At 41.9% G+C, this 19,479-nt stretch overlaps 1 protein-coding gene across 5 annotated transcripts in view; it reads right to left on the bottom strand.

The window, feature by feature from the left end:
* The window catches only part of CRHR2 (corticotropin releasing hormone receptor 2), a 156,728-nt gene that overhangs the window by 36,649 nt on the left and 100,600 nt on the right, over nucleotides 1–19,479 (bottom strand). For all 5 annotated transcript variants that reach the window (XM_066991399.1, XM_048062354.2, XM_048062352.2 and 2 more), the window contains 3 exons: nucleotides 11,832–11,949; nucleotides 8,474–8,627; nucleotides 4,571–4,631 (listed from right to left, as the gene is read on the bottom strand). In XM_066991399.1, coding sequence (XP_066847500.1) covers nucleotides 4,571–4,631; nucleotides 8,474–8,627; nucleotides 11,832–11,949 — 333 coding nt within the window. The remainder of the gene's footprint in view (nucleotides 1–4,570; nucleotides 4,632–8,473; nucleotides 8,628–11,831; nucleotides 11,950–19,479) is intronic.

Below are 19,479 nucleotides of genomic sequence, written 5' to 3'. Positions count from 1 at the left end.
ATTATCCAATATCAGACTAAACTTGTATTGAGTGAGGCACCACGTATATATACAAACACTTTCACAAAATTTTTAGGGAAGGAGGTTGTTGCCAAAGGTAGACTTCTAAAACACAGGCACCTACATGTGAGCTTGATGATCCAGGTTCCTTTTGTATATAGTGGAGGAAAAAAAAAAAAAAAGCTTTTCTAGAATGGTGCTCATCTACTTAGGCTATAAAACAGATCTGATACTTTGCAGTCTAAACATTTCTAGTCTGCCCATTAAATTAAGAGAGGAAGGTTAGAGGATAGATATGTGCCAGAGACGTTACATATGTCTACATTTCATTAGTTGCATTTCATATTTACAGTCTAACTGATCAAATTGCGACCTTAGCTGGCATCTTGCAAACTTTCTGCTTGTCATCTTAACTCTAACTTTAAATCCAATACAAGCCCTTATTCCTACAGTAAAATCTGCACTACACGTCTCTTTATAACCAAAACGAGAAATCTGAAACACTGAAAATTACTTGGTGCATCAGAATTTAATTCCAGCTTTGTGTAACATATAAAAGCCACTTTTTTTTTTTTTTTTTTTTTTTTTTTTTCTTCTTTAGCTCTGCAAGAATAAACAAACACTCTGTAAATATTGAGGAGGACAATTTATGAAGACAGTTCTTATTAAACTCAGATATATAAACACACTTCTAGTGGATAGTGCTAATTAATATTCTCCACGGTTCTGTGATGGTTCTTCATATAGCAAAAAACAACATTGGTTTTATCATTATTGTAAATTAGACCTTACTAATGTTCTTCTCCTTACCAACAGTCCACCAATGAAATTGTTACAATAATATCTTTTAACCATTTTTTGTTTTGTTTTCTTTTCTTTTTTTACTGACTCATTGTCAGATTTTGCTAAAAACCTGTTAAATCCCAGATAGGATATTTGCCACAGTACCAATTATATTGGCCTCACTGTGCAAAACACTTATTCATACTTATAATAAGTATAAAAAAGGAAAAAAATTCAGAAGCTCATTGAAGCATTTCCTTAACATTCTTCTTGTGCATTATTTTGAGCTTTTAAGCTACTATGAGCTATACATAACATGAACCTCGGTTCAACCTCCAAACAATTTATGTTACAGCTCAAACGCATACTCAGATAAGGAAGTTCTCATTTTGTTCTGAATTATGGGCTGTCCATTGGAATATCTGAACAGTCTTGAAGGTTGTAGGCAAGCACATGTTTTGTACTGGTGTCCTGTTTGCTAGTTCAAGGGGAGTAAAACGATTTCTCCAGAGGTGAGGATAAATGGAGCATTAAAAGCTAGGCTGACCAGGATGGTCAGTCTGTTTCACAGAACAGTTGAGGTTGGCAGGGATCTCTGGGGATTGTCTAGTCCAACACCCCCTGCTCAAAGCAGGGCCAACTGGAGCAAGTTGCTGAGAACTATGTTCATTTGTTTTTTGAGTATCTTCAAGGATGAAGACTCCACAACTTCCCTGGGCTACCTGTTCCAATGTTCAACCACCCTCACAAAAAAAAAAAGTGTTTCCTTATGTCCAGATGGAATGTCATGCATTTCCATTTGTGCCTTTGCATCTTGTCCTGTCAATGGGCACCACTGGTATACCTTCGTCATACCCTGCTATCAGATATTTATAAACACTGGTGAGACACCCCTCTGCCTCCTCCAGGATAAAGAGTCCCAGCTCTTTCAGCCTCTCCTGGCATGACAGATGATGAATTATCTTGGCAGCAATTATTTCTCAAAGCTGGGACTTACTTTTCTCTCTGTCTGTATTTGTACACAGTTATGCACTCTAGTTAAAGGCATGATTTCTATATTATCCTAGCACAGGGAAAGGATTATGTAAATGTCAAAAAGTTTATTCCAAACTCTCCCAATGGCTAATTGGAGAGGAGAAGAGACAATACCTAAGTTAAATACACTCAAACTCACATCGTGCACATGTACCGCACATACATTTAGTGCTTTAGTTGGACTGTTCAGCTTTAGTTTGACAGTTCAGCAGAATCTGCCCCTTTCCTCAGACCAGAAGGCAGTAAGAAGAGGCTCTCTGAAGTATCATGTGCTTTAATGTTTGAGAAGGTAACTGAATATTTATGATAACTGACAGGCCCTCAGCAAGCAATTCATTTCTAGTTTTGCTTCAGTTCATTTACTTCACTGAGTCTCCCCTGCATATGACATTACTACAAATGTGAAAAGCAGATTTCATTTAATAGCCCTTGCCTTACAGCTTAATGCCCTTACCAGCTCTTCATTTACAGGCGCTCTGCCTGTCTGTCTGTGTGGTGTGTGTTAGATCAAAGCAATGGCACTGTGGAAGTGTCCAGTCTCAGTTTCTCAAGCAGAGTGATGAAGTACATGAATCCTGGCCCCACTGCTGACACTGAGCAAGGATAACACTAAGGCTCCAGGCCATTACACCCCAGACTACAGTGGGCAGAAGCCAAGAGGACTTTCTATTTTACACAGTAAACTTGGAACAGCTGTGCTGTGCAATGAAGATGTGTGAATGTTTCACCTCATGGCAAGCATCAGCATAAAGGTGAAAACTTCCCAAGACATTAGGTTTAGTTTTCTAGGTCGACCAAGAGTAACCTGCAACCTCCCCTATCAGCAAGCCCATTAGCCAAATGATGTACGTTAGTATGTACAGACTTGCCCATGACATGAATTTAAAAGCTCAAGTTCCATTTCATAACCCACCCAAGACAGAGAGGTTGATCCTAGAGACTCAACAAGAGCTGCCTAGACCATATAACATTCTGCATAGAAATAGAATCACTTTGCTTTTCTTGCCATGCCGACAGTATTTTTCATCCTTCTTTCTTTTATAATGCTATATTGTGCAGGACCTATATAATGGCTATATAAACCTGTCATGTCTTTTTTCATATCTAAGATACATCAAAGTGAGATTCTTTAACATGAATGTTGCAGGCATAGAGATGATCTTGAAAGGAGGAACTGGTACAGGCGATGCAGTGGTTTCTCTACCTCTGCCTTGTGTGCAGTGTGGTCCCAGATGTTGTGGCATGTTATCAGGGGCTTGCCCTTATTTATTTTGTGAGTGATGAGCAGTCCTTCAAAAATGATGTGTTCAAACCTTGGTGTTCAACTCAATCACTCAGAACAGGGAAGTTTAATGAGCATTGCTGCTATTAAAGCATGTGGTGTTTTGCCTTTCTGTTTCAAGGTACTAGTTCTACAGCTGAAAGTCCTCGTTTCAGCACAATGAGACAGCTGCCATGCTGCCCTTGCTTGTTCAAGAAAGGAACATGACCATGAAGCAGACCCAAAATGTTGCAACCCTTTACCCACACAGAAACAAGAAGGTTTGTGAGCATGGAAACCAGGGAAAGCTGGTCGCCCGAGGTTATCTCCCAGGGCTGCTTGACTTGGACACCCAAGGAACAGGCTCCAGTTAAACTTTTACTTGCCATTTTGGAACTACAGCATGGATTCTCCCATGTGATTGCTGTAGGCTGGGATTGGACCTCACAAAACATTTCTCTCAGTTAAAGGGTGACTGAATGACTGCCATTATGTGCAACTCCTGGGAATTAGATTATCACCTTCAAAGTCACCACTGAAGCTATAGAAGAGATTAGTCAAGGGTTCAAAAGCTTGTGGGGAGAGGAGAATAAGAATTTAGTAGTGCATAACAGAATTCCTCCCATACAGTGTAGATGCCCATAACTCAGCCAGTGATCCTGTCCATCTCCTCTAGAGTCAGGAGAGAGAAATAGTGCATGTAAGTCTAATTCATCCAACCTACTTTGAACATCTCCTTCCAGATGAGATGAAATGCACCCCAGACTGCATTTACTGTTTTGATTGATCACCGCTGATCATAACAGACCACAGATTAGTGCAGATGCAGACACCTATGAGGTACTTACATTTAATCAGATGTGCTATAGAAAGACAGACAGATACACAATGTGGTCATATGAATACCAGATTCATGGAGGAAATAATTTTTTAAGGTTAGAGGAGTGAGCTGTAACAGCCAGTACACACTGATCCAAACACCAGTTGCAAAGTACAAGCTGTTTGTGGGAAAAAAAAAACAACACAGATGCCTGCTTATCTCCAATATTTTTCAATTTCATGCACTTACTGTTTCCACTTGAAAGAGACAGAAGCAAATGCAAAAATTCCAACCATAAGACTATTCTTGGCAGGCTGAAACTGAATTCTGCACACCCAGAAGGCTAAATCCTTTTGCACTCAACTGTAATTTTCACCAAGGTTTTATTCAAGCAGAACTCCCATTGAAGGAGATTAACCTCACTATAAATCATGTACAAAGCTATCAAATGAGAACTTCAGAGTTTGACAAAGGAGATTTGGGAATATATTGATACTTTCAGAAGTTGACTCAAATAGTGTTCTGAAATTTGAGATCATTTGGGTTTAGATGAAGAGGATTTGACTTTTTATCTTTCCAATCAGCCGAATTTCTAAATTACTAGTTCATCTTATAGCCATTTCCTAATTTATTTAGAGAGCCACATAAACACAAATGTTAACGTCACTTACTGTTCATTTTCATAATATAATTTGCCAATGGCCCAGGCAATGATGATAGGGCAAGGAATACCTGCAACAACAGCAAAAAAAATCATAAGTTAATCTAGTTATGTATTGATGATACAATATTAGATATATTTCTGTTTAGATAAAGATCTGTAATGAGGATAGAAGAATCTTTCTTAATGCACTGGAAGACTCAAAATACAAGTGGTCCTATCTTGGTATACTTGAGACACTGCAATTTCTAAGACCTCTCTTTGTATTAAATGAAATAATCTCAACAAGATAAAACTTAAGGACTAAAAAAACAAGTTAGTAAAACTATTAACAAGTGTAACAATGTGTATCATATATACCTATTTTTCTATGCATGTGATCAGAAAAGTTCTGGCTGGCTTATAGGCAATTGTCCCCTTTTCATTTTCCTGCCGTTGATATGGCAAAAACTTATAGACAGCATTTGGAGGTGGGTATTGTTAAGATTTTTATTTCCCCGGTTGCAAGAAGGTTGTAAATTTATTGGGTTCTTTGGATGAAGCCAATTTTCAACATCTTCGACAACTTTTTCAGTTGAGTCTTGAACCTGTGAAACAGGTTGATGAGAACCTCTTGATATCACTTAAACTCTTGATCTCTTGCTCCATTAGGTGAGTTGTATCTGTACACCTAATGTCCCTGCAGTGCCATGTCCTCTGCTTTCCAATTCTATTGTTATATCAGTTTCATGTCTAGAGCCTTAGCCTTGTTTTGCTTGTTTTGTATTAGACCTTCAGAGTTCAGCTAGTTTCAAGGTGATGACTGTTTTTCTGGAGAAGGAAATTGGTGGTAAGGAAGAGTAAATGGAGCTGGCCTTTTTGCATGGATCTCCTGGGGGAAGACAGGACCTTTTTCACACATGCGTTCCCCAGGCAGTCTGGACAGATGTCAAAATTGGAAGAGGAGAAATTCCCACCTTCATTTTCCTTTTCCCTTTAACCTGTCACCTCAGCCAAAAACAAACAATAAAATAAGCTTCTCCATCTTCATCCCTCATTCTAGTCTCCAGTTTCACATCCCTCTGTCCAATGCTACTCCAAGGTGAATGCCCAGATTCAGTGACCCTCACTGGAACCTGATTCCTTCCCACTGGAAGCAACATGACTTAAGCCCTCCTATAGGAGTGGGCCTGGCCGGGTATCTAATGCTGCCTTTGCTAGGGATGAACAGACAAAATACAATCATGTCCTTTCTCCTGGGGAAAACATTTTAATTCTCCTGGTGAAGGGAAGACCAGGGAACTGAGAATGAGGGTGATAAAATATCAAGCGTATGGGAAGCCAAAGCAGAACCAGAAAGCACCTAAAAGGGTGGGAGGAAAGGTATATTCAGCACATGGCACTCCTGAGACCCAGAGGGCCCTGGAGGAGATAGGGAGGGAAAATACCACAGACCAAACCTGTCAAGGGTCTGTGAGAGCTGTATGAGGAGCTGATTTTCTAGTCTGGTGACAGAATTAAAAATATTAAATAATAATAATAATAAATAAATGAATCAATTCCCCACATTTACGTCTTCTCACATTTTCTTTCTTCTTTTTCTTATAGTTCCCCTTCCCTTTTGATTTTGGACTGAATGACATAGTTTGTTTTAAAGACTGTTTCGGCTGTTAGAACTGCAATTCAATTACTTCTGCTCAATTATGAGAGGCATTTCTGAACACAGTGCCATTCTACTTTCAGAAACGAAAAGAAAATATTTGTGACTTCTTTTCCACTTTTTTTTTTTTTCAACAGAAAAGAACTGCCAAATTCACTAGTTCTGCTTGACTCCCTATTTTGTATTCAAGCAAACAAGCTACCTGCAGGCAGCTTGCCTTGCCAAACCCCTTGTGGCTCAGTTCAAGTCATGGATATGCTGCTTGGTAAGGAACCATGAAGGTACCCAGTCCAATCTCCTGCTCAAAGAGGAATTGTCAACAACAGTAGCTACCTCAGCCATGGCTTAATCTTGCTCCAGTTCCAGTACCTCCAAGGTCAGAGATTCCACAGCTTTTCTGAGTCATCTGTTGCAGTGTTGCATTACCATTTTGGCAATTTTTTTTTTTTTTTCTTAATGCCCAACTGGAACCTCCTAGTTTGCAATTGGTGGCGATTACCCTTTCTTATAATATATGCTATTACCAAGAAGAATTTGGCTCCATCACCTTTCTAATTAGACACCAAACCTTTCTTGGAACCTAATAGACCCTCCTCACCCCCTTATCCCCCTCTTGGCTAGATTAACAAGTTCAGTCCTTCAGCCTCACTTCATAGCTCATGTCGTCTAGACTCCTGATCATATTGGCAGCCTTCTACTGGATAATTTCCATTTTTTCCACACCCCTTTTGACCTAACAGACCCCAAAGTGACCAATGTATTCCAAGGGCTGCTTTATCAAAGCTGAGTACAAACAATTAGTAACTTCCCTCAGTCTTCTGGCAACCCTCCTAGTGTAGTCCAGTGTGTTTTTTACTTTTTCCATGATGGGAAGGCACTTCTGGCTTATAACTTGCCTGCATCCACTGCAAGACCTAGGTCCTTTTCAGCAGGACTGCTACTCTGACAGTTGGCTCCCAGCCTGAACTGATGTACCAGCCTATATTGATGCACCTAGAGAGAAGAAGCCTTTGCCCTGGCCCAGTCTCACACAGTAGAGGTTTAATAACAGAGTAATGAGCTCTATTTCTGTCTTTGAGCAGCCACAAATATAGTACAAAGACAACATGCGATCCTTTGTTGAGGGCTGTTTTCCAGGAACAAACCCTTCAGAAGTTCAAACAACAGCTGTAAGACTGTACTGGCAGATAATGAGGCTTTTCTTCCAGTCAGCTCCTCACTTAGAAGTGTCTCTTCTGTCTCTTGAGACTGAGTGGTCCACAGGGTGTGGACAGTGTCTTTGCTGTTTCATGCCATCTGGAGCAGCAGTGCATATGGGGCTGTGATCAGTGCTTTACTGATCAAAGTGAAAGGGACATGCCATGGACTGCTGTGTTCCCAAAGTGCTGAGCCTGTGAATTCTTTTTTCAACTTGAACACCAGGTACCTGAGGATCTAAGTGACGAAAATAAATCCAGCAGTAGCTTATCAGCTTTATGTCATCACCACAGTAAAGAACTATACTTGTTTTCGTGGTGCTTTGATGTAAAGTTAGGTATGTCAGATTTCACCACAGTGGGATTATTATTATTATTATTATTATTTTATTATTGCTGCTGTTGTTTTTATCACTTAATTGACAGGCACCATGAATATTGGGCTTATGTGGGCAAGGATTTGGTAGAGGGGGTGGCCTCTGTGAGAAGAATCCAGAGGCTGCCCCATGTTAGATAAGGGCCACTTTCAGCTGGCTGACCCACCGCTACCCAGAGTCGAGCCAATAAGCAATGTTGTTTGTTCCTCTAGGAGAGCATATTTAAGAAAGGAGAACAACAACAACAACAACAACACCTGCTGCACGACAGCAGCTGGGAGAGAGAGGAGTGAGACCCAGCCCTGCAGCCCCCAAGGCCAGTGCAGCAGGAGGGCAGGAGGTGCTCCAGGCACACAGCACAATCCCCCTGCGGCCTGTGGAGAGGCCCCTGGTGGAGCAGGCTGTCCCCCTGCAGCCCGGGGGTCCCACACGGAGCAGATCTCCACGCTGCAGCCCGTGGAGGAGCCCCCGGTGGAGCAGGTGGATGTGGCCTGGAGGAGGCTGCGGCCCACAGAGAGCCCCCGCAGGAGCAGGCCCCGGGCCAGAGCTGCAGCCCGTGGAGAGGAGCCCACGCAGGAGCACATCAGAGTTGTGGTGGAGCTCAGCTGCCCAGCTGAGTAAAACCACCACAGTCCATTTTGGCACCCAGATGTTACACCACTACAGCATGTAACACCATTATAAATGCACAAGACACTTACACCATCCTATGAAGAGAAAGACCCATTTCCGCAGCTTATCTGTGGAGTAGGTCATCACTATAGCAGTATGTAAGTAGCAGCCTTCCACAAACATCCAGAAGAAGTTGGTCACCACAAAATAATTGTAGACAGTGGTAATACACCGACACCAGGGCTGAAAAGGAAATAAGAAAAGAACATTTTAAAATCATGGTGAGACCACTTCAGAAACTCTTTTTTGCTATTCCCTTAAAAAACAATGATTGAAGTAATTCAAGAAATATATATTTATACTTGGGACTTGGAATCAGAATATTTTAGCTGCCGTCAGGAGCTCACAGCTGTGTCAGTGACTTTCTGCTGTGGCTTGGCTTTGACTACAAGATGCTGGATTCCCTCTACCTGAACATGTGTGGAAAGTTAACATGCCTTAAGGCATGTCCACACCAGCAATCTGCAAGCCGTTAAAGAAGCATCTGTGTGGAATGAAGACAAAAGGAGACAGGCCACCTGACTGTAGGTGATCTTTCTGAGAGGTACAGCCATAGCCTAGGGTCATTTCCAAAGATGACATAAGAGTCTAAGCATCTCCTAGGCAGTATAACCCACCTGCTGAGCAATTTGAAGAAAATTTAAGATAATAGTTAATGTCACAGTCTTGTTTCATTTCCACTGAAGGGAAGGAGCACCACTGACGTTTAAAAAAATATATATTTTACGTTAAAGCTATGCTTTTTTCAACTACCTCATCCCCTGTACTCCTGCCATTTGTACTTCAGTCTGTCAGTCACATCACTGCACACATCACCTCTGAATTTTGCCACAACATCAAGAAGAATTTTTAGTCGGCCTCAATGTATCAGTAAAGGCAGCTTCTATGGCTGTGCAGTGAGACCACAGCTGTGGAATAGACAATTAGTTATAGAGAGGCAGATGGTAACATCACATCAATAAATCAGAAGTAACTGCTGATGGTAATTTCCATAGCACTACACACAGAAGTCTAGGAAAATTTCTTTCTGACCAAGCAGGCATTCAGTGTATCCCCTGAAGCGTGACATTAATTACCTATGTTAGCTGGTATCATTGATGTCGTTTTTGGTCTCACCATTCTCCAGCCTTTTAATTAACTCTACTAAAGTATTTGAAACTTTTGACCCTCAGTTAATTTCATTTTGGACTTCATATGCATGAGGTATTGATATTCTCTAGGCAGTCAACAGAGCAGCAGATGCACTATCAAACCCAGCAGAATTCTGTGGACTAAGAATTTATTGGACAAGAAACACGTTTACAAAATGATAGCACATTCACAAATGATCACTTCTGCTTATTGAGCTGCAATAAACAGATAAAAAACAACAACACACCAATATCAAACTTTTGGATATGTTAAACCTTTAATTTCTGTGTGATTTCATCAAGATTTGAAGTTTTAGTTTGCCTTGATCCTTAAAACAGGATTTAAAAACAAAACAACAAAGCAGAAGATGAACCACTGTGTCTTCAAAATTTTGTTTAAACCAATTACAACTTACTTTTTTTTTTTTTTCTCTCTCTTTTTGGTCTGAACAAAATGAAACAAAAATACAGTCTCCCCTATTCCCTCCTCTCCCCTATTTTTGGCTAATATATATAGAAAAAAAAAGGCTCCATTCAAGTCTCATATTTGATTTTGCTGTCTAAGAAGGTAAGAGCATGAATTAAACCTTTCTCTGTGGCCTCCATCTCATGTCAATTCTCCAGTACAATGCCTACACTTTTGTTCCACTCTTTCCCTCGGCTGTAACACTTACACAATTTTTCTTCTCTCCACAGCTGCCCATTTTCAAAAAAAAAAAAAATTGTAAAAACTAATTATATCTGAGCCTGTTGTTCCTCTGTCAGAACTGAGTGAAATTGGCCAGTGGGTTGTGGTGGCACTGGGACACGTAGAGTCAAATACTCATGAAGGTGGTGAGGTCTCCCTCTGCGTTGTTTCCATAGGAAACCAGAACAAAATGAATTTGAGCAACTCTACTCATTTCCCTTTGGAATTGTGGATTTATTATTATTGAATAATAAACCCAATTAGCAGAACTCATTAATTTATACCATTTCATTTATTTGACTGAGGATACCTGGTCCCCACATGTATCCACCATTAGGCTCTAGACATCTTCAGCATTTCCCCTTCTTGATTTATTAACATACGCACTATAACTTCATGCAAAATGTTTTCATGTTGAGTCCTTTATGTTTCTGTAACTGCATTATTTAATCTTCGCTGATTAGCCCAGAAGAGATCATACAATTAGCCAGTGTAAATTATGCTGCTCCCATTGATTTTGGAGGTGTCATATTGATTCTGACTTATACCACAGCAAGAACATTAACATTATCACTAAGCTTGTAAAAAGCACCTTCCCAAAAAAGACTGCAGTGTTTTGCAGAGAAAAGGTGAGTAATGGAAAACGGGGGCATGTGAGGATCTATCCTTGTATTTGCAAGTTTATATTTTCTTTAGCACTTTGTGGTCTGATTTTAAGAAGCATTTGAATGTCTGAGTGCAATTGATTATTCCTAAATAACTGTAAAAATCTGCATTAAGGTTTACAATATTGTCATGAGAGAAAACAATTCAGCATAAAACTATCAACAACAAAGCTCATATACCACCATCTTCTGTAGCCTGAAAATGTCAGAAACACAGACGACGCAAACAATGAATTAATATAAGCTACATCTTAAAGGAGCAGCTACTTGAATAATAATACAGTTATACAGATGTGTCAAAAAACTTAGAATCTGAGGCTGCTTTGTTTTTATCTAGGTACTGATGACTTTTCTATTCTTTTTTCCAAAATGTGGGATTAAAGTTAAAAAATGTACTGTTTCAGGTCCTATTCCTTTTTCTTTTATTTTTCTTTTTCTTTTTTTTTTTTTTTTTCTTGAGAGTCCCACAGGCTCCAGACAGCAAGGTGCCCACTGTCATCAGACAAAGCAGCTGACTGAGGGCCAGAACAGCCATCTCAGTTATTTCTGTACCCTGGTCATAGAGGTGATGTTCTCTGGAGCGAATACTTTTCACATACAAGTACAATCACTGCAAGATGCTCTGATAAAAAATATTTGAGAACCACCAAATACAGTGTCTTGCACTATACTGTGTCTCAAAGTATAAACATTTGGAAAGTATCAATGGCCAATGAAGATAAAAGAGAAGATTTTGGGGGGGCAGACTATGACTTTAAAAAATGTTGATATTCAGTAATGAGGAAATAAATGAAAATTTAGCAAATTTATTTATTTTTTTTAAATTAATTATTAGTTGAGCAAATTCAGCACCCCAGCCACCCCCAAAGTGCATGACAGAGACACATGACCTCCAAGCACTTACTTCATTGCTTTCATGTATGTTGTGGTCTATCATTTGAAGCAAAAACCACATCACATTTCTTAGGATGAATGTGGTGATTAAATTCCAGTGGATAATATTCCGCAGGCATCTGATACTCCTAAACAGGGAAATACATGTAAATCATCATATACAGTGAATATATACACATGCGCATTGTTAAGTATATAAATTAAACAAGCTAGTTCTCTTCACTTTCGAAGTTCCTCACAGTTTATTCCCATCCATTACTCGTCTCACGCAACAAAACAGGAGGTTGTTCCGCTCAATGGTCAGCTATAAAGGTCTATGAGGCTGTCTGAAGCATACCTTTACCAGCAAGCACAGCTGGGTCAGGTCCCATTCTCTGGCTCTCAGGGTAAATGGCACAGCCAGTGCCAAAGCCAAAACTTGGACTTTGTAATGTAGTCACAATGCAAATAAATGGTGTAAACATAAAACAGCAGCAGATGGCAAAATTTGTGCTGCTTGCTATAAACCTTTCTCCCAGAAATCATAAAGTGTAACTTTTGCAAAGTTTGCCAGTTTGTTTTGATAAAATGAAGAGCTCCCTTTGACAGAATCAATTCAAGCAAGTGAAATTGCAAGTACTAGAAAGACCCAAATGACCAAATGGTCATTTCATCCTTGGTTATCATTTTTGTCCTCTCCAGTCCCATCAGCTCTACTACAATGCTCAATAGAAGTGATAAGCCCCTAAACAACAAGGCTGTGCTAGAGTTTGTTGCATTGTTCACAGAAGATTTGGTGACAAATACCCTGGAGTAGTGAAACTGGAATACTTTACATTTGGTGATTCTCTCTCTCTCCAGTGACTCAACAGACTAGCCCATGTGTAGTTCAAAGTTTTCAGACCCATTAATGCAATAGGAAAGCACAGATTGCCTGGTGCCAGTCCCGTGCTTAGTCAGCTGCACCAGGCTTTCTAGAACAATGTATTCTCACTCAGCAGAAAATAATTGTGTCTATTTTTCCTCTTTTGTTAGCCCGCTTCCAGAATGGATGTAAAATATGAGCACGATGTAAAATAGTATGAGTAAAATGAGTTGGGGCACAGTGCCGTAAAACAAAATATGGGACATCTTAAACGCTGCATGATACTGAAAATGGCTCAGTATCATGCCAGCAATTGGAAGCATCACTGAAGCTAGACAGAAAGTAACTCGTGGCAGAATCTGTCATCTGAGACACGATCATTTGTCTTCTCATTCTTTGGGAAACTGTAAAGGAAGGCAAGTGCCAAGCTGCAGTTCTGCAGTTGCAGAGTGTTTAGTTAACTGATCTTAGCTAAACAAAAAACTCTCCAGCTACTAAAATCACTTTCGCAGGGGCATTTCCTGGGATCATCAGGTTAGGATTCTCCATTTGGTGTATCGGTTTCCCTGCTTGTTAAGGAAGCTGTCAGATGACATGGGACACACACAGTGGTGTTTTCAAACCTGCCGAACTCTAACTGGTAATTCTTCACCCCAGTGACAGCAAAAAATCCTTAAAAAAGAACTCACAATCCAGTAACCAACTTTGCTACTGCCTCAGGTCTTTTGCATGACAAACAAGCCAGCCTTCCTACCAACAGACACCATTTTGCTGTCACAAAACCCTCATTGCATGTTTCCCAGGACCTGATTAGTCAGCCTGAGGGCCAGAAGCTGTTCTGTTGTGTTCTTCAGCCTCACAATTCTCTCTACAGTTTCTCAGTAACCCACAAATCGCAAGTGGAAAACCTCCCACATGTGAGATGCTGCAACTTACGGAACGATGCTCAGAGGTATAACCCTACTAAGTCAATGTCAAAACAGCTTCTGAGTTTAACAACTCAGGCTCCAGGTATAAAATAGTTTCGGAGCCTCAATAACTCATGACTGGAGTCGATTCAGAAAACAAATCTCCAGCTGCTGACATCCATTCCCTTTTATATAGGCTACAAAACCAGAAAGTGTTGTTCTCGATATAACCTGCGCTACCAAGGGATATGACAGAAACATCTCACTTCTTTGAAAATTTCACTTCCAGCAAAAGGTCGAGGTTCATGGTTAGGCTTTCAAAGAAACTGGGCAACCAACATCTGCTGCCTTTCATGTTGAACCCCAGGAACCCACTCTGAAAGATGGTAATAAGGTCTGTTCTCTGTTGATCGTTTTGCACACAAATGTCCTGCAGCTGCCATTCACTTAGATGTTTTATTCACTTCCATCAGGTTAAGGACGAGCAGATTAAGGAAGGAGTTTGAAACATTGCTTCTGGGGGGAGAGGAAGGCAAGGGACTACAGACTGAGGAAATTCAGGTCAAACCATGGAGCTGCTCACATGAAATTAATTGCTTTTGGGAGCTCTAACAGCAAAACAGATCTAGCACACTTTGCCACCTGAATGTGTTTCTTAAAAAGGAGAAGATAAATAAGTAGAAAAAAAAATTATACTCGCTGAATGCATCTGGTTAGATGTAGTTTAATCATCCCATGTGCTAGAACTAAATCTGGCTGGAGGAAACCTGATTCCCACACAGCATAGAGCACAGCATTGGACCAGCCACAGAAGAAAACTGGATCAAACTAAAAGTTTTAGACCTTTTATTTGAGTTACTAAAAAGAGCTTTTCCCGCTAGTAGGATCCTGCTCACCAAAATCACCTTCTGGTCTGTGCCTTAGAACCTCAGCATCTACTGGGCTCATGGTCTTTGTTCTCCTTCCTACCTCCTGGTTCACATTGTTTTGTCTTCCTTGTCCATCTCTCTGCACCTACCCATTGGCTTTTGCTTGGGCTGCAAGATGCTTAGGACAGAGGCCAACTTTTAGTGAATCTGTTCAGCACTGAGAGCAAGAGTGTCTGGTCTGCTTTGGGAACTCCCAGACTCTACAGGCAATTATGAAGATCAAGAGTCCTTGTTTTCAAAAAAAATAAAAATTAAAAAAATGATGTACTGAGGGAAGATGTGCTCCTGGTGTAAATTTAAGTAAAGATTAAATGCTGTCAACAGCTAGAATCTACCAACGTGAGGCTTAAAGTCTTGTCAAATAATGCTTTGGACATGAAACATGGGCAGTTTGCTCACATATCCCACCACCTTTACCAAAAGACATATTTTGGGTATCAGCAGCCCTGTATCATAGACTCATTCCCCTTCCCACACTCTGTGTGTGGCATAGATGCTAAGCAGATGCTTTGACCTGCTTAAAAGGTTCTTGTCTTTGAGGCTAATGGAGCAAGGTGGAAAAGCCTGTAGAGAAAGGATTTTGCTTTTCCAGCTGCAGGCCCTCTCCAGGCACATTCCCCACCACTTTGCTGCCTTGGCGAAGCAACACCAACAGATCATGGGCAGGAATTGCTTTTGTGATGTCTGGGCCACTTTGCCAGTGTAAATGCAGGCAGGATTTGAGTGTATGACAGCACACTCAGGCCAAGACACAGAATCATAGAATCATAGAATCATAGAATGATTTCTATCATAGAATGATAGAATCATCACAGAATGGTTTGGGTTGGAAGGGACCCCAAAGCCCACCTAATCCCACCCCCTGCCATGGGCAGGGACCCCTCCCAGCAGCCCAGGCTGCCCCCAGCCCCATCCAGCCTGGCCTTGGGCACTGCCAGGGATGGGGCAGCCACAGCTCCTCTGGGCAGCCTGAGACAGGGCCTCACCGCCCTAACAGTGAAGGATTTCTTCCTTATATCTAATCTAGACTCTCTTTTATGTTAAAGCCATTTAAAGCACTTTCAGCCATGTCTGAAAGTGCTGCAGTGTTTCTCAATGGTTCAGGCCGTGAGGTTAACCCAGGCACAGAATGGTTTTAATTTTTTTTTTTTTGGGTTGGTTTGTTTGTTTGGATGGAGCCCAGAGAACATGGTTTCTGCTTGTTTCTGTCTCCTAACTACTACTAGCACAGATATCACAGTAGCACTAATACATTTCATAGCCAAGGGTGGGTAAAGCATGAGCGAGAACTGTGTCAGATTCCTGCTGGGCAGGGAGAAACAGCAGGGTTAATGCAGCGTGTGCAGGCTGTGGGGCACAGCAGTGGAGAACTACAGATAAGCCAATTGATATAACGAGGAAAAGAGCTCCTGCCAGCCACCTGAGAAAGTTTCTCTCATTTGCAGGCACTGCTGGTGAATGTTAGCATGGTTATTTAGTATGGATAAAGCATCTGGAGGGATGCTGACTGAGGTGAGGGTCCCGAGAGCTCACCCTGTGCATAAAATTTTGTCTGTATAGCCAACATTTCACCCCAGGCTCCTATCTAAGTCTGAGGTGAACAGTGAATGAAGGATGTACCCCAAACTGGGCATGAAAATTACTAAGTAATAGGAGACCTGCCGTGCATCTGTTTGGTGGAAGGACAAAGCTGGCCTTTTCGTATGCACTCATCTCAGAGCCTGGTGAAGAAACTCATTTTACTCACAGGAGTGATCTGTCCTCCACAGGTATTTTCTTGACCATTGGTAGTTAGAAGCTAGCTTAAATCTACAAGTCTTAAATTAAATTGAAATACTCCTGCTATTTCATAAAAATGGCCTGTATTTGAAAACTGAAAGTCACCACAGTCTGCTGTGACACTGGGTTCCACAGCTTCTTTCTCCATGGTTATTTATTGCCTTCTCTTAGTGGAATAAAAAAATAAGTCTATGCTCCAGAAACAGCAGTAACTGCCTTCATAGGCAGCACTGAAAAGAAATTCACATCCTCATATTGCAAATGGGGGGAGGTGGGGTTTGAAACACATTAGGCACCGTTAGAAGTTAGAGAATTGAGCTTTGCTAGAGTCGGAGGAGCTCACAGCGAATGGCATGAACGCATCTCCTCACAACTCAAAGGCTAAGAAATTTGGGGTTATTCAATGCCACATAATGACACTGAGAACATCAGGAAAGTGCAAACGCAGAGAGCAGAGAGCTGCTTTGTCAGGGGGGGCAAATGGTCACACGAGAGGGGAGAAATGGGCCATGAGGGGATCGGGCATGGAACTGCTGCTTCAGACACAATTACAGCATTGCTAGGATGAGTTGTGAATTACAGAGCCATTTAAAGTCCCTTAGCTTAAAATATTGGCTGACAGAGGGTTTCATCTTCATCTTCATGGCAGGTAACATCGTTTCTGCCACTTCCACTTGTTTCACAGCCCTTGTAGATGGAGCTGTGCACGTGCGGCCCAGCGGCGCAGAACAGCAGCACAAGGTGCCATCCCAGAGAGCCTGGGCGCTGGCACATCGCAAGGAAGACACCACGGACTGAGGCTACGGGTTTCCATTAAAGATCATTTTCAGACAAAAAGTGTTGGTCGAGGCCTTGGCTGGACTCTTATCCTAACTCCTCCCTGGTGCATGGGTCCCAGGATAGAAGAAAGGGGTTGCAGCAATTCGCCCAGAACAGACTTAAGGATTGAGGCCAAAACACAAAGCTGTGAGATCTTCGATATTGTCAGACCACGAGCCACGTAGGGTGAGGTGGTCAGTTAAAAACAGTTTGGGAAACAGCATGGAAAACACTGAAGGCAGGGTGTTAGCAGCTCTTTGCTTATACTACAGTAATGATGGAATGAAGAGCTCATAAACTGTTATTCATGGCAAAATAATAATAATAATAATAAAAAGTTTGTCTCTCTCAGTTGCTCTTCTCTGCTTGCGTGTCCCCTGCCAAGGGCTGGAGGAGGAGGCATTTCCTCACAGCTACATTCCCTCTTGTCCCTTGGGAGCTGCAGAGAGCAGGGCTAGAAAGGGCCTGGAAGTGGGCAGCAGGACACTGCTAGTCCCACGGGAGGTGTGGTGGTGGTGTGTCTCCAACATCTGCTCCTGAAGCAGCACAGTTCTTGCAGCAATTTCACTTCTGGTGGTGCCTGAAGGCAGACTTCGGCCCTGACACATCTCCGAAATGCAGCACGTAGTGCTAGAACAGCCCAAACGGGCAGCGGGTGTTAGGCTGAGTGTGAGCAGGCAGAAAGAACTGGAAAATGAGAGATAAGACGGACTTGTGCTTTCTGACTTGGACGGAGAGAAGATACTGGAAGAATGAGAGGGCTCCCCGTGATTTCTCAATAACCAGTGCCTTGCCCCTCGTTGAGTGATCTTCAGACAACTGCAAGAGGCAAGAGCTTGTGCTGCCCAGCAGTCCTGCTGCATCGCCACGTCCCTGCTGCTTCGGACTGCGGTGTCCTTGCGTCTGCCAGGCAGGGTTTGGCCAAGAGCAATCCCATTGGAGCCGTGTGCCTCAAGGAGAACGATGCAAAGCTCTTGGATAAAATAGTGTAGCAAGAGATAGCGCATTTTCACACTGAGTTACGAAGTAACTTGCTGTATATTTGCAGGAATTTGGGAACCAGAGGCAGGTAGGATGATCTGGGGGCACATGCCTGCCACTCCTTGCACACACAGCCCTGTAAAAGCTCAGCTTCAGCTCTACAGCGGGAGGTCAGACACAAAGAGGCAATTATGGTGAGAGCAAACATACTTCTCGTTGGCCCTCCTAATTAGTAAATCAAAAGCCAGGTGTATGGTGGGAAATTACACATAATGACCTCTTTATTTGATTTGAGAACAGACCATGTTTCAAGCCCAAACGTCATTCTCTGCCTTGATATCACACCACTGGCATCCTGAACGGCTTGCTGTCAGGACCAGGCTCCCATGCCTGTTTCATCTAACAGTAGCGTTAGCTGAAAATAAACCAGAATTCTCCTGCAGTTGGCTGCAGCCTGTGTCAGAGGTGCGCAGAGAGAGTTTCTGATTGTAGAGAAAGCACGCGCTGCTAATTATTTCAGTCAAATGACCTTAATTGCACGGTTGGGTATAGAAGGCAGAGAAAAAGAAAATCCATTCTTTTGACTTGGGAAATGCTGAGAGCTGGAAAGGCAGGGAACTTGATCAACTCTTTCTGTACAGGTGGTCTCACTGACTCAGGAATAGAGATTTATAAAAGGGTTTTTAAAATAACGCTGGTGCAACTCAAAGTAGCCCTTCTGTTGATTCGTGTTTTTAATTCTCGCTCTATCCATACAGTGGTATTTTTTTCCTCTGGGATGTGCAGAGCTACTATTTTCTGATTCAAAGCATGACACAAATAATTAACATTAGCAATCATCATAATGTGCCAGCATGGCTGAAAGCTAGCTGAATTAGCAGAATCATCTGCACAGAAATAATTGCAAATGATAACTTTATTAAAGAAGCTTGGAAACCTTCTATTAATTCATGTAGTATTCCATTAATAATGATGTTCAATTAAGACTGCTGTCTCAAAGTCTGTCTGAATACAGCTGGCAGGAGGATTCTGAGAGGGCTTCGCTGGAGTCCATCCCATGACTACTGGGAAGGAAAATTACGGACAATACTTAAAAAAATATATTTTTCCTCTTTAGTCTTTTCTAGGGCAGGCAAAGCCTATGGACAATCCACAAGTGGCATGGAATGGGAAGAATACCTAACTGCAAGCTATTGCTCAGGCTGTGTGTCTGTCATGGGCTATTTGCTTTCATCCACATGGAGGCCTCCCCTGAGGTCCTTATGGTGTCCACTGTGTGCTCGTGTTCAAACACTGCATATATTCTGGTACTCCTAATGCTTACAGACAGGGAAAGCAGCTGGAGAGGCTGGCAGGGAAAACGAGCTTCTTGGTGGCAGTCGCATAGAGGAATATAAG

Source organism: Anser cygnoides, chromosome 2 (genome assembly GCF_040182565.1).
Source record: "Anser cygnoides isolate HZ-2024a breed goose chromosome 2, Taihu_goose_T2T_genome, whole genome shotgun sequence".
Classification (NCBI taxonomy): Eukaryota; Metazoa; Chordata; class Aves; order Anseriformes; family Anatidae; genus Anser; species Anser cygnoides.
The sequence above is the reverse complement of the archived record's forward strand: the minus strand, read 5'-3'. Positions and strand labels throughout refer to the sequence as shown.